This window comes from Xiphias gladius, chromosome 6 (assembly GCF_016859285.1).
Source record: "Xiphias gladius isolate SHS-SW01 ecotype Sanya breed wild chromosome 6, ASM1685928v1, whole genome shotgun sequence".
Classification (NCBI taxonomy): domain Eukaryota; kingdom Metazoa; phylum Chordata; class Actinopteri; order Istiophoriformes; family Xiphiidae; genus Xiphias; species Xiphias gladius.
In genome coordinates this window covers 25155945-25172259 of record NC_053405.1, presented here as the reverse complement: position 1 = coordinate 25172259, position 16315 = coordinate 25155945, and the positions used below count along the sequence as shown (strand labels likewise).

The following is a 16315-nucleotide window of genomic DNA, read 5'->3' as shown; positions in this document are numbered from 1 at the left end:
TCATAACTACGGTGATTGTTATGTTGTACTGTAAATGTTGAGTATTGCTAAAACTTGCTGCTCACGCTAAGTCTCCTGTGTAAGCATGCTGTTAGCATCCTCCTGGTTGGATCACGCTGCCTCCTCAATCTTTCTCCATGAATCATCAGTAACCATTCCATCTACTGTGTAAACAAAAATGAATGCATTCTTATGGGACATAGGACATGTAATTCACGTGCAGTAGAATTCTTTAAATAATTACATTTATATTATTTTATTTAGGATTGTTTGTGTTTGGCTTAGGAGAGCCTTTTTGGCTTCTGTCCAGGCCTTTTACCTCCTTGGCGAGATCACTGATGCTCCTGTTCTTGAAGAAATAGATCGTAGTTTTTCTGCTGCCATTGATTCCAGTCCTTTTTAAATTTAAAATAATATTACATACATTTGTCGTTCTTAAAGTTTTGTTATCTATAGTGACATTTGCTAATTTTTGTGTCTAAAATACTTTTGTGATTTTCAGAGAGTCTGCATCACCTTTGTTGCCTGATATAAATTCACTGGTCAGAGCTTCAGTTTTAATCATGTTCTTCTTTCCACATCAGAACCATGTGGAACCCAGCGAACAGTAACGACCAGACGGGACAAGTGGCTGCCAGGATGGAGACTACACCTTCTTTGGGTAGTGCGAGCATCTCCATCTCCCAGCAGCAGGCACCCAAGAAATTTGCCCCTGTGGTTGCACCCAAGCCCAAGTTCAACCCTTACAAACAGATGGGAGAGCCCACCCACTCTGACCCTGCAGGTAACAGCACAGGAGAGAACACTAAATCACCAATATCAAGCAAATTACAAATGAACCTCAACTTAGACTTTATCTGGAAATGGGATTCGACTGGCCTACACTAACCTGTGAGTCTAGCTAGTCAAACTCAATATTAGGTCAGAACAGTACTTGTTTCTCTTGACTTTGCAGAGTTTGTTTGTTTATTGTAATTTATATCTCAAAGTCAATCGTAAATCGTTTTCATATATTTTGTGTTGAATTTTTAACACTAGTCCACATTTTTTATTTCAGTATCCTTCCATAGAATTCCATGTAAAAACAAGTGAACTAGAGTACAAAGGACATTGTACTGACTTTGGGCAGACCTACTGTCTACAGGTGACTGTTTCTAGAAACAGCACAAAACCAGAAAATTTAAATGTCTTTCTGTGTTCACCTTTAAAACCGCAGCTCAACCAGTTTCCAGCATTTGTTAATTTTCTTACACAAAACAGTTATAAGATAGAGTATTTTTTATTAAGTATTACAACTGCTTGTTCACGTATTATTTGATAGATGGTAGAGTAGATCTATTTAATATTGTTTTCCATTGTTGTAGTATAATACATTTTTTCATTCCTAAAAAGCTCCTTGAATAAAAAAAATGTTACTCAGGCCTACAGTATACAGTATCTGGACAGTGAACAGACTTCAAAGCTTTCAAAATCAGCTACAAAACAGAGAGGATTAGTAAATATTTTGAAAAAGAACTGGAGTGTAGGAGCATAAAAAGACACCAACACACATAATCAGTGATGCTAGAGAGCATTTTGTCAGAGGCTATGGTCTATGGTTTACACATTTAATATCAATAAAAATTTGATACGGAATTAAATAAAAATGACAATACAGTATAAGAGCTCCATATATTCAAGACCATATAGTCAAGTGAAAACACGCAACTCTTGAGCCCTGGGCTGCCCATGACAATTTTAAGTTATTACATTTCTAGATGCTGATTGTAACAGAGGCCTTGGTGCATGCCTAATTTCAAACAAAAGATGCAGTGTAAGTACTGTGGTTTGCAGTCGTGTGTGGGTTCAGGGAGCCTTGTGTTGTCTGCTGTTTTAAGTCCCTCGTGAGCTGATGGTTTGTTTTTTTTTGTTTTTTTTTTTAAAGGTTTTAGTGCTACATGTTAATATGCAATAAATGCATTTACTAATAGAGGGTTAGGTTTAATTTAGTTAGTCTTTGTTCCATGGCATTAGGTTTGTAGTCCGGCATTGAGATTTAAATTGCAGGTAAAGATTCTTTGAAATAATGTAGAGTTACAGTGAGCAAACGCAGAAGCTGTGCTCCACAGAGCAGAACTGTCAGTTTTACATGAGACAGATATGACTCCTTTGAAAAGACTTTCTGAATTAAAAGGTAGTAAAGAAGTAGAACATGTGTTTTATTTTTAAGTTTAATGATCATGTTTTAGTGTTCAAAAACATGCATAAGATTTTTGACCCAAAGCAACACAAAAATGATATATGCAAATTAATTAAAAAAAACTTCTTTCCATTCTAAAAAGAGAATGCTGTAATTTGAAGGAAGAACACAGGAAGTGACTTTGGAGTCACTGGCAAGAAATAACACTAAGAACTGAAAAGTTAAGACACCTACTCAGTATTACTTACAGACATTTTAAAAGCATTGATGCTCATAATTTGCATATGCTCAAAGTGACTGTACCATACCATAACGTGGTGTAAAGAATGTTTTCAGCACTATGTGAGCGTTCCTGAAGCTCCATTAATATTTTCATTTTTTCTCAAAAAATTTGGTAATTATTTTTTTCAGACTACAGTTGATTTGTCTGAAGTCCTCAGTGACCAAGATGTTACAAGGGTAGAACATGACACAAAGAAAATGTTGTACACACATATATCAACTCACCTCGCCATCTGTTATATATGTTGTAATGTGAACATTATCTAAACATCTAGCCTCAAACCCCCCTGAGAGCCCCAGATTTCCAAAACAGGGGAAACGGTTATGAAATTCAGCCAGCAGTGAGCACAGTATCAGGCTAAAAACACTGCTGTCTGTGGGGGTTTGTGGTTTGAGTTGTGGATCTGTCTGGTACTCCAGATGTTAGTTTTGTAAAATTTGTTCTTAGACGGCTGCTTTTTGAGTTCTGCCCAACACTGAGGAGAAAACAAACAAAACATCACCACTGTTGAGTTTTTAGTTGACTAAATGAAATGCGTCCCACTCCACTCAAAAATATGTTTTTGCTTATTGTAACTTCACTTGGAGGTTAGACCTTGTATGTGCAGAGTTTGACACTAGAAGCCGTATTCAAATTAATAGGATTTTTCATTGCGGAAGAAAGTGTAGCAATAATTTTTTTAATTTTTAACCAGGTAATTGAACTTTTTTGTGGAAAGACCTTATCAGACAAAAAATATTATTCAAAACAATAGTTTTAAGTCCCTTAAAACATGTCTAGAGGGGGTCGTTACAGTTATTATCCTTAAGATTTGTGTTTACTGTGCAGCTAAACAAACTTACACTGTAGGTAGGCATTGGCAGGCAATTGGAATTCAGGGTAGGAATGACGGATTCCACCATTAACGAAGAAAACTACTACTTGGTAAAGTATAACTGATTGCAAACACATCTTCCTAAGGATTATAACTTTAAACTGTGCTTGTGATCATGATTTTGGGTGTAAATATTTCAGTTCAGCCTACAAAGAAAATGTAAATTTTAAGCCCTGTTTGATATATTTGTTTTGATAGACTCAGATAGAACCCGTGTGCACAGTTTTAGTACAAAAACAGGACCTCAAATTCTAGCGTTTCATGAACCATTGATCTCTCGGTATTGACCTTTACCTCTGGCCATGTTCACTGATTCTTTGCAAATTAAAAAAAACTACATTTTATTCCCAGTTGAGGATTTGTGGCATCATTAAAGCCTTGTAATTCCAAAATGTAATTTTGCTACATAACATTTAATCCAGACCAATTGCCACTGTCTTATTTTTCACAATCAATCATTGTGCAGGTATTAAGAGGATTAATGAAACAATATAAAAGGTGTGAGGATACTGTACATTTTCAGATGATGTAATCATTGTAAGTTTGTACTTTAAATGTTTTAGTTTTTATGAATTAAATAATATCAGTTACATTGTTAATATCTCATGACCTCCATGACCCTAAAAAAACTGTTAATCCCACTTTTTTTACTGTGTCTCCTGTACTGTTCACGTTCACTGTGAAAGTTATTAAATAAGATGGGTAAGGTTTAATAGTTTGTTATTTGTAAGTATTCACTTGGGGTCAGTTATACTGTTGATTGATTTGGTAAATGTGGAGGAAACAGTATTGAATAGCTGTTGTACAGGGTTTAATTATAACATTATCTTATTGTTTATATGTAATTTCCTTTAGAATGTAGCATCTTTTGTTGAAATGTAAGTGATAAAATATTATGTCTTTTGGGCTGCTACAGCATTAGTCTTCATTAAACATTTGTTGATGACAGTGATGATTGCTTGTCAGCATTTTGAACATGCAAATATGTAAAGCCATCTGCAGACATCTCCACTTGTCAAAGGATAAGACGTCTTTATGATCAGATTATCTGGGTCTCTCTTCATTTATTTATTTAATATCTTTTATATCAAATTTGGGGACCGCCTGATGTAAAACTGAGGATTAGCATAAAAATTAGGGACAAGTCAATTTGGCACAGCGCCTCGCCATCCCTTTTGTCTAGCAGAGGCCAGTATGAGGGCTGGAATGAGCAGTCTGAGGCCATGTTTATTGCGTTGACAAAGAGACTGGTGCAGATGGGGCAGTGCACAGTTAGCAAGGTCTGGCCTCAGATTTTTTAGGCACTTGTCCCTTGTCTTGATTAAAGCCCCAGCAGGAGGAAGTGAAAGACATATAAGTCTCAGACAGTGACCCTTAACTCAAAATTCCTTACAGCAGATCAGATTTTAGGGTTTAAGTTTATCGCATATGGTACATGTAGTGTAGGAAGGTCAGTCATGATTGATTTGTCAAATGTAATTATTGCCATGTAGTGCAGCATGTGCTCCACTTCTTTTATGCAGGTTCTATGCTGCAAGATCGGAACTTAACTCTAAGATTTTGTTCTGTAAGGTTTAGGGATTTTTGAAAGTACAATGGCATGCGTGTAATGGTTGTGTGATTAGAATCATGATCACCTCTCCAACATACTAGACTGGAGGTGGACGAATATCATGAATAACTGTGCATGGCAATGCAATCCAGTGCAATATCCCTGCGATAACAACTGCCCTTCTGAAATGTATTAGGTTCAGTTTTGTTACAGCAGTATTGACAACAGCGTGTCATTTCCTGTTTGCTGTCAAGCTTTGAAAATAATTTAAAAAGCCTTCATGTTATTGGCAGATGTAGGACATAACACAAATGGTACAAAGCACAAATCCATTGGGGCAATAACTGACCTTTTTTGCAACCCCAAACACTTAATCATTATATTTTGTAAGAAAGAGACCACATATGCTTAATGATAACGGCTGACTGTCTTCCTTGACATCCTTTTTAGACATGCATCCTGGTTAAAATATTTTGCACACTTGTTATTGGATCTCTGTGCAGCTGTCTGCATAGATCAGCACATGTCGGTGATGACTAGTTGGTGTCTGCTCAGTTTTCTCTGGGACTTCTTTGTTTCAATCTAAACCATGCATGAGAACGGAGTGTTAAACGTCAAGGACAGAGGTCATTATCCCGAAACAGACTGGAGATTCAGTTTTTTGTTGACTCTGTTTGGATTGCACAAAACTGATGTCTTTTGATTTTAGATTGCGTTTTATATAAGACATGCACATGACATTCTAATCATTATAATGAGAGATCTCTCAATCTTGTCTTGAGTTGCATTTTTGTTTGATTCACTGCTTGTGTTTTCGACGCACAGTATTTCAAACAGCTGCTTCAATTGTCTGTTTAGAATGATCTTAGTCAAGCATTATATAGGGAATTTTTTATCTGTATGAAGTGAATGTAAACATTCACATGGTGTGAACAGAGAGTCTGAGGCACCTTAGGAAAATGAGTCACACTGCAATGAATCATCATTAGCAGCTTCAGAATATTCAGAATATTGAAGAATATTGTGATACTAAGTGCCTAAAATCGAGGAGTTTATGTAATGCAAATCAGATTTCTTTAAAAAGCCACCTAAAGTAATACTGAAATCATTTTGTAACAATAACGTGCTATTTGGTCTCATAATGTCTGGCTCCAAATTATCAAGCGCAGTTGGTATTTGTAGTGGGATAATCATAGTGAAAGTTAAACATCTGAGAAGTGCTGTTTTTGATAAAAACTTCTCACACTAAGTTACCGAAAGCGCGCTAATTGTTTGCTCAGAGCAGTTCAAAAGTGTTGAACATGTGCATAAGCTGTTTTTATTCCTCCCTGCTTGACTGGCCAGAGGCAAACTGACTACCGGTTGTTATGTCAGAGTCCCTCATGGGTGGCACCAGGAGAATTTACAGGAAATCCACCAATGAGTGTGTCAGTGTCCCCATAGAAACCACAGGCTCATGCTCTGAGCGTATACAAAGGCCACTTTTATCTTTGTGGAAACACATACCTCAACTACTTATTGTATTTTGTCTGAAGTGTGTGTAAAGTTTATACACATGAACCTTGTGATTTTTTTTTTTTAAATCTTTGCTCAAAAGTTTATGGTTATAAAATATGTTGTTTCTTTTTTCCCACTATATTTTTTACAGTGTATATTTTTTTGCTTATAACAGTTTGTCAGCTGGTAGTTTTGAATCTGATATCCGTTGCCTGAATGACATATTTCACTTCTCTAAATCTCGCTATTATAAAAGATGGTAATAGTGTTATGAAAACAATTTTCCTCACATCCTGTACGTCCTTTCAAAGTGGTGTCTATATAATCAAGGGAAGTCTGAATGCTGAGCAAGATCTCAAAAACTGAATTTACACACATGAAATCTAGATTGCATGGACTGTTTTGCCATGAAGAGATGCTTGATTATGTTCAGAAACATGGTCATACATAATTTATAATAAATTATATCGTCATGCTTATACTATATAGCATAACTTAATCTTTAAAGTTGAAACTGAAATCGATATTTGAGTTTAAAACAATCCAATGTTGATACATTTTTTTCATAAACCCCAAACATAAGCAAACATAAATCAAACTGAAATCCAGATTAGTTTTTGCCAAGGAAACAGAATATATATGCTCAGTGTTAATTTTGACTTGTGTACTTATTTTATAAAATTGTAACTGCCAGGGGAACAAATTTAAGTTTTGAATTTTTTGTTTCAGCTGATGATGTTGATAGTGTAATTTGATTGGTACAGTACCTCTGTGGGCAGGCACTAAATAGGCCATAATATCTCTTCAGGCAGTTAGCCAGCTGCAGACTGATGCTGTTAGCCGTTGGTCTTCCCCATTTTTAATGTTTCGGCACAACTGCGCCCATGAAAGAGAGACCATTAACAATGACTTGGCAGAAAAGCACTGTCTAGTGGGAATCTTTGATAATGTTAGCAAGCTAGTCTGCTAGTATAGCTAGTAGTCTCACCTATAGTAACTTGCTAGCTTTCAACTTAACAGTGCAATGGGTGCTCCCAAATGTCGAAAATTGTAAAGGACAGACGGCAAAAATCGCTAACGGTATCAGCATTCGTAGGCTGACATGGTCCAGACAGTAGCGCACCAGAAAAGTTGACAGCACATCTCCCTTTGCCATGGGGAACACCCAGAGCCTTGAAACGCAGACACTATTTCCATAAATAGGTGGAGAGTGGTTGACTCCTCTTGAAAAAATAAAAACATTTTTTTTAAAAATGCACAGGAGCTATAGAATTATAGTTTATATTTCCTTACACAAAGGGTGAGGACAGTTCAAATTTCAGTTGACTTTGAAGATCCCTTTAAATGTTTTTTCTCAAAAATGGGTTAGGACCACCATATTTAGAGAGCCGGACATTCTACAGTTGAAAAATGAACTTATCTCTGCTCTTTGGTGGACAAACGATCTTGGCATTTCTTTTCTGACATTTCTTGTTACCAATATACTTTATATCTGTGATAAGCTTATGTTGGCCGATATATGGCCTGGCTGATTTGTTGGTGTAACTCTAATATACTTTGTGTATTACGTAATTTATACTAAATCACATTATTGAATCAACAGTTCTTATATCTATTTATGATCTTTTCAGCTGTTTCAGAACATCTCATTGGCCCCAGTTAACAAGGCCAATGAAAGTGTTTAAAGAGATTAAGACACCTAATAAATGACATGAAGTATCCATTAAATGGTAATTATGCTTAAATGCCATTCTAATATTTACACTGTGGAACTGAACTTGTTAGCATGGTAATCCCCTCACAAGTTGTGTCATTTTAATAGGTCATAAAGCCATGTGATGCAAGTTAAAAGTCAATGTATAGCCCGTTAGCTCACATAGCCTTTGACACTGAGTGTAGAATAACAGGCTCAGAGTAACAGGCTTTAAGTTTACGGTAGATTCTCAGCGTTGCAGAGGCTGCTTGGAAAGGTTTCATGTTATGAAACTGGCTGAGTTTACACAGCAATGACTGTCTGCTGTGACATTTGACGGGCTTCATTTACTCTCTCGCTCATTTGTTTATAAGAAATGACAGCAAAGCTCCCGGCTCCACCTTTGACGAATCACGCATTCACTCATCACAAAACTTCACTAAGACAGTTTAAGGTGCTAATTGTTCAGCCCGTTTATTGGTTCAGATGTTTAGATAAAAAGGTCAGCTGTGGTTTAAAACCATTCGCCCTTTTCACAGTATTTGTTTCTTTGCTTTCATACAAAAACATAATCCGTCTATTGTTCCTGAGCTCAATTTCTCCTCCCATGGGAATTCTCCCTAAGAGTAGCAGAAGCCAGTTTCAGTCTGCTCCTTTACACTTAAAACAAGTGCATCTCCAAAGACCTCAAATCCCTCCCTTGCATCTCTAAACCAAATGAAGTCTGTACATTTCATGCTAATTAAGAGCAGGGCTCAGCTGCTCTTCTCCAGCGGAAGATGGAATAAAACAGGCCCATAATCATATCAAAACAATGTGCTCTCAATCTCTGCCGCAGCACATTTGGAATAAGTATGTGGGGATATAACATTTGGACTGATACCCAGGACTTAAAACATTTTGTTCATTTTGTGTGGAAGTGATTATAGGTTTTTGCTACTGGATAAAGTAATGTAATTTCTCTGATTTTCTTTTGTTTTTAATACAGATTATTTCAGGTTTGTGCAAATATAAAAAGATGCACAATTTAGATTTTAGGGGTTCAGTGCTACTCTGCAGTAGATGATTGTCACATGACACATGTGGGTCCACACTGTCACAGTCCCCTGCCCTTACTTTGGCTCATTGCAGCTTGTGTAAATGCTAACAGACACCAGCAAGTCAAGCTTTCTGCAATAAATCAAGTGTAGATTGTGGGAGATAATTAATGATCTGTCCACCCAAATATGCAAGCAAACATGGTGGGTTTTTTTTTGGTTTTTTTTAAGTGATAAGACAAAAGTCTTCCTGTGTTTGAGGTCTCTTCAGTTTCTGCTCTTTCTGTTGCAAACTGTTCCTTCACTGAAATGTTTTACGAATTATGCGAAAGGCAGTTATATTCTGTGCCAGGCTTTGTCCTAAGTCTTTAAAGGCCAGATGGCCGCCGCTTACACACGTGTAACTCTGATAATATTGTACATACTGTATGTAAATCTGTAAACATATGCTCAACCTTCAGTGTACAATCTTCCTCCCCCCAGTATACTAATCCTTACCACAGAGCAGAAGTACTTAAAAAGACTCATCTGCAACCTGCAAAGTTTTTTTCCTCTTGCAGAAATAATTCCCTACTGATATTTCTCTTCTCTGTATCACTTTGCAACAAAATAAATATTTACACATATAGATGCAAGTATAACACTTTCAAAGTTGTCATATACAGTACTTGAAGCTCTAATAAATATATCACTTACTTGAAAAACAAAGTTTGATATTAGTCCCAGTGTCACAGCTGGATCCATCTCCGCCCTTTTATTATCCCCTTAACAATACTCTGGTTCCCGATAACGAATTATACCTCTTATGGCCTCTCAAATAACTTTAATCACTGATTAGGATTCCTTCTTCACAAAGCAGCTCCTTAAAAGTAATTGCTCAATAAAGAGAGGGGAAGTTGTCGTATTAAGTACGTGTTCCTGCTGCTTCTCTCATTAGTGATCACTTGGAGCTTTCAACTCCCTGTTGTCACAAATGGAGTCAGCTTCATTCACAGCACAGAAGCCGTTCTCACTCTTCCTAGTTCACACTGCTTTAAAGCACGACAGCAAAGCCACCATGCAGAACAGAAAGTAGTTAACCGTTCAAAACCAGTGTTGATTTTGAGTTATTAGAAAAAGCCACTGCAGAGACCTGGGATTCGATTTCTGGTGGTGGTACTTCCGGCTTGGTCGTATTTTTCAATAAACACAGTCAGCTGAGTTTAAGAGTGGGAAGATAGTGAGGGTTCTTATAGTGACTTGTACCGTTTGCCATCAAACAGGGTGAAAAAGGTGCAAAATAGACGCACAGAAATGGCTTAGAATAGAATGGCAGAAATAGCTTATGAGCCTAACCTATGAATGAAATTAATCATTTTCAGTTTCTACAGATCTTCACAATTTTAATAATAAACAGATTTTCCCCCAGATGTTATGTCACTTTTTCACTGTAGTCGAGTGAAAAGAAGATCCTCATTTAATGAGGACAGTTTAGAAAAATCTTCTGGCATTAAGAAAACAAACAAACAAAAAAGAGAGAAGTGGAAAAATAAGGGGAAAACACAGTTCAGTCCAAAGTATCTGTGTGTCCACTGCAAATTGTATTCTTTTTTAAAAATACATTTTTTATTATGTAGATTTTTTTTCTCTGACATTCACTCATTTTATAATACTGAAAATTAGAAAGTTCTGGTTATTAATTTTTATATTTTTAATATGGAACCAAATTGAAACTCTCTTTTTTACACAAGTCTATACAGTAAGTCATCTACATACTGAAATTGTTGTTTAAATGTCATTAATGCTAATCAAAATTCCCATCTCTAGGCCTAATATTGATACTAGCTACAAACAGTGTTTGCTTACAGTCTGAAAGAATATTGTACACATGATGTTGTACCAATCTGCAGGCTTGTGTTTACAGGCAGCGATATTCAGTACTATAAACTCCCGCCTGATGGTATTTGTACCACTGAAATGTACTACTGTGGGCCTGTGGGGGCATGAACAGAGTCCAGGATGCAAAGGAAGTGCTAGGTTTCTGTGGTCATGGGAAGGCAGGTGAAAATACCAAGTTCCTAAAAAGGTTCCCTGAAAAGTTCCTGCAGTCATACAGGGTCACTTGTCATCAAACCTGATGTGTGCTGGCTGCTTAGATTATTTTTACAGTACTTCAATCAGCGTAATACATTCATTGATGTTGCATTTGTATGTGTCAGAACACTCTTTTGGATGTAGGGATTTCAACATGTTAAATGTGAACACGCAACGGTTTTACTACATTTTGTAGATCAACAGTTGCTGGTGGTAATGCTCAAAGAAGCGTAGCCATTCGCCCACAGTGGTAGTGAAGAAGATGCCTGCAGCCTAGCAAACATAAATGTAAACAATGCAGAATTTAAAACATTAATAAAATCTGTCTGCAAATGGTTTATGAGGAAGGAAATGCTGTCAACATGTTTGTTTGATGTCAAGCATGCACACAATGTTTGTTTGCAGTGTTCTGGGGAGAAACACTACATTTAAACGTAACTTTTGTTTGTTTACAAAGACCCTCCATAACGCACCTTTAAACCTTTTAAGGTGTAGCTTTAACATCTCCATTGTGAGTTACAGTGTTGAAAGGGTGTGTTGTAACTTCTACTTGGCTTTGTTGTTTTGAGTTCCCACAGAATTGTAGAGACAGGTTTCGCATTTTGGTTGATGAAGCCAATCCAATCACAATTATTTGAACATACACGGTATTTAAAATGCACAGCTAAAGATCATCTGGTCACCATAAATGTATTTTCAGAGGAAACATATTTCCTTTCATAGAAGAAGAACTTCAAGTTTGAGTGCAGTCGCTTATGAGAGAAAATGATTTTGTTTGGAAAGGACTAGAGGGATTACAAACACTACTAGTGATTGTGTTTTACATTATTAACACATTTCAAAGATAAGTGACAGGCATGATGACAGATATGAGGAAAATAATGTCTTGGGGGGGAAATAACCAGAAAGATCCTTTCAGCAAAGATGCTTGATGACCCCTGTTCCAGCTCCAAGTCTTACTTTCCAATGTTCCATATACAGAACTTAAGACCTTTTCAATAAAACATGCATCTCTGAAACACTTACAACTCTTGTGTTTCCTGAAATGATAAATCCAAAAGATCTTTGATGTTTGAGAGAAATGTACATGAAACTTAATGTTTTAATTCTCTGTAAGCCACAAGTTACAAGTGACTTGTATTCTGGCAAAAAAAGGTTCCGTGCTTGTAGAGGAGGGGAGGGAGGACCAGGGCAGAGCCTTGTTGTCGAGCAGCATATTTTATTTCTTCTCCCAGAGGTTTAGAGGAGCTGTTACACTCTGGAGTTTTAGTGGAGGTCACAAGGTTATTTTATAAACAATTCACATGGAGGTCCTCAAGCACCCAGAGGGAATGTTTAATGCAATGCTCACAATTTCTGCAATGTTGTAAGATGCAGACATGTGTCCAATTTTAACCACGCTGCATTATCTCTCTGTCTTCACTTTTTTTTTTCTTTTGGCTGTTTTGTCAAGGCAACTGAAAATCATGCTTAATTAATTTGGTCAGCTGCCTTGGATAAACTACATTGATGACATCAATTAGATTCTAATGAAAACAGATAAAAGCCATGGAAAGCAAATGGAATTTCTGAACAGGACTCATCAAAGTCTTAGCATTGGAACAAATTCCCATTACGTCTCATAAAAGCCTTTAATTTGCAAAGCTCATGTCTGGTTTGGTACTTAGAAGTACATGGTCAAATGATTCAGTCTTAAGTCCTGTGCCGAGAGAAGCCAAATCAGAATTTAATTTGGCACGTAACTCCTTATCCTGTCTGAAACATGTGGTTGGATGCAATCCTTGGATTAGCGCTGACTTTAGAACTACAAATTTGGCTTGTTTCTCCTCCTCTGGCAGAACAAACACCTAGTCTAACACGTTTGTAACACAACATTTACATTTCCAATCTCAGTGAAAAAAAACACATGCTTACTCCAGATTAGTACTTCTTAGTTAACCAAATTGCTGCAATTATGTGTGTCAGTCCATTGACGTGGGACGACGAAGCTCCATTCCTTTCTTTGACTCTCTTTCTCTCTTTTGTAATAACTGTTTAAGCTCTTTCAAATGTCTGATTTGATTTTACAGTTCACACTGATTTTGAAAAGCATATTAGGATGAATTAGAGCAATGCAGCCGTATTGCATATGAAAAAATACGGATAACTTAATTTTGAATATTTCAAATATTTAATTGTTAGTCAGAGTGAAATATTTGATTAACTATGACTAACTCATTATTCGGAGTTTGAGTTACTTAAATGCTGTCCCATGACATAATAATCCTCCTGAACCTGATGAGTTGCAGGGAAATATCTGACTGATTAGCAGTTAAATGCTCCACCATGTTTTCCAACTAGTCGCTAAATTTGCCTTTCTTTTGTTTGGTGCCGGGCAGGAAGTGTTCAGTGGGGCTGTAGAGCTTTTATGCTGAAAACAGCTGCCTGCCAAAAACAATGCTGGTGAGAGCATTTAGAACCAGAACAGTGAAGTTGTAGGGCTGAAAAACAAAACATAGAGCTGAAAGGTGTTGAAACGCTTAGTAGAGCTGAGCGGAACTGCAATATCTGGTGATAAATCTTTAAGTGTTCATCACCATGAACAACCCCTTTTCACGTTATATTGCATGCTTAGCAAAATTCACACTTAACCATATTACAGTGCTTGATAGAGCGGTGTGCATTTTTTTTAATGAAAGGAAGACATAAGCTCTCATTGCAAAGGCTGGTGACCTTCTAAAATCACCTCAGTGAATTATGCAAGTGTGAAATGATTCAACTGTTACTACAAAAATTACTTAAACACAGTAAAGTTGCATTTTAAAGTTTATATGGGCAAAGGTTCAGTTTTATGGTAACTTTATTTATTTATTTATTTTATTTTAAGGACGTTGTTCTCCACACATCAGCATGCAGTTGCCCACATTCATTCATATATTTACTGTATACACAGTAGCCTCAGTAACCTTGTAAATGTGTAAATCTACTTTCAGTGACCATGCAATGCATTATGTGAATTGTTCACTGTCTACATACACTATGTATGTTTGGTATACTTATACTTACCTCTTTGAAAGTGTGTGTTTTAAAATTGTTTTCTTCACTGTTTTGCATGTTTTAGGTAATTTCTTCCTGCACCTGTGGCACTAGTTATTGAAAATGCAAATAAAATGATAAAAAAGAAGAACTTATATTCATGAAATTTTGTGTGTAAATTCACTGGTATATGTTCTTTCAGAACTGTGACCGTTTAAATGTAGAAAAAAGGGGAAGTATTTAATAAGCCGTTTTTTGTTTCTCTTGGTGTGTGTGTGTGTGTGTGTGTGTGTGTGTGTGTGTGTGTGTGTGTGTGTGTGTGTGTGTGTGTGTGTGTGTGTCTGTGTGTGTGTCTGTGTGTGTGTGTGTGTGTGTGTCTGTGTGCGTGTCTCCATCCCAGCAGACTACCCTCCCCCTCCACCACCTGCCGAAGAGTCAACCGGTTTCCAATCATCCCCTGGTTCCTTCCCTCCACCACCGATGAACTCTTACGATTATCAGGTGAGAGAGGCCGGTATCGTGTTAAATTTTCTTGGGTGTCAGTAACTCTCTAAGATTCGGTAGAGAAAGCAAAGACAGCCCCGAGCTCTACTCTGAGTTCATGTACCGAGTCCAGCAAAACTGTCTGTCCATCTGAATTGCAGCCAACTGCAGAAACATCAAGCTCCAGATGCTGCCTGGAGCCCGGCATCCTAACTTGAGGACCCCCACACAAACACACTCTTTATTTCCGAGAGGTCTAATGCAGGAAGGATAGAAGGCTGACACCTATTGGCAGAGCCTTGTCACTTTTCTTTGCTTTGCTGGTCAGAATACCCACAGGCATTTGGCCCTCCCAGGATATCTGGCTTCTGCGATCCGACTGACACTCTCAGCACTTGACCTCTGCTGTGAAATCCTTCAAGTGCTTCACATTCCTTTGTTCAGTGTAAACAGGAAGAAAAGAATCTCCATCCTCAAGTCCCTCATTTGATCTAACCAGTTTACTATCCTAAATGAATGCTTGCTTTGTAAGTTTGGAGAAAGAGTGTTACATAATTTAAATAAGTTATGCAATGCGTGTAAATTCACTGCTCTTCCCACATGAACTGTATACATTGACAGTGTAAGACTGCATCCTTGGGAAATAGCTGTATACGTCTGTACATATGGTGTTTTGACCTTAATGTAAACTAGAGGCGCTCTCAAGTTATACAGTTATTTCAAAAGGTGCAGTGTAATGAGAGCTATAATTCTCAGTTTCCTGGTTTTGTTTAACCAAGGGAATGTTAGGCTTCTCTTCACACATTTAGAACTGGCTGAGCATATACACAAGGACACACGAGCAGTTAGAAATAAAATAAGCCGTGAAAACTAAATTTACACTGCATGATAGAAATGTATAAAAAAATTGGTCACGAGTTTTCAGCAAATCATTAGATTCCCAAACTTCCACACACACAATTTTTTCCCATATTTCATTTTATGAAGTCACAGATCATTTTTAATCAAATTACAATGGCTATGTTTTTACTATGGACTTGCCAGTCTCACTTTTAGAATACGACGTCCATCTCAGGTTAATGGCCAATCCGAAATCCGAAACTTGTCCTCTTTTTACTTTGTGAGGTTAAAACCTGTACACCTAACTGCATGGGATCATTCTTCTATGTGCAAGGTAACGTGAAGCTATAACTACACATCCTTTATCAACTGTGTACATTCTACGAATAAAAATAGCTTTTAATCAGAGGTCTGAAAAGACTCCTTGTCTGAGTGCACAAAAAAACAGGTCAAATTCATCTAATGGCCTTTAATGTGAATGGCAGGTTTCAGTGCCTCAATGCGAATACATTACTGTATTAGCGGAAATAGGGCATTTGACATTTTTTTGACACGTTTTTTGATAAAAGCTAAAAACCAGTTTTATAGTTTAAGAAAATCTTGCATTTCTTTTTTCCCTTATCATTTTTTTATACAGTATATCATTGCTGTCCAGTAAAAAACACATATCTAAAAATTTGCTGATTTTGAATCTTCCAGGTAAACAAAAGCATCAGATGTTCCTTTATGGGTTAAGCAATTTATCCTACTTCTTTAAGTACAATTTGAAAACCTAGTCCTCCAACCTTG

At 37.0% G+C, this 16315-nt stretch overlaps 1 protein-coding gene across 8 annotated transcripts in view; it reads left to right on the top strand.

Annotated features, from left to right (window-relative positions):
- LOC120790469 (LIM domain containing preferred translocation partner in lipoma) overlaps positions 1 to 16315 on the top strand; it is a 179126-nt gene that overhangs the window by 51097 nt on the left and 111714 nt on the right. For 5 of the 8 annotated variants that reach the window (XM_040128011.1, XM_040128008.1, XM_040128006.1 and 2 more), the window contains 2 exons: positions 585 to 784; positions 14604 to 14704. In XM_040128011.1, the coding sequence (XP_039983945.1) occupies positions 589 to 784; positions 14604 to 14704 (297 nt within the window). In that variant the 5' untranslated portion in view covers positions 585 to 588. The remainder of the gene's footprint in view (positions 1 to 584; positions 785 to 14603; positions 14705 to 16315) is intronic. The other 3 variants (XM_040128013.1, XM_040128012.1, XM_040128010.1) reach the window with 2 other exon arrangements.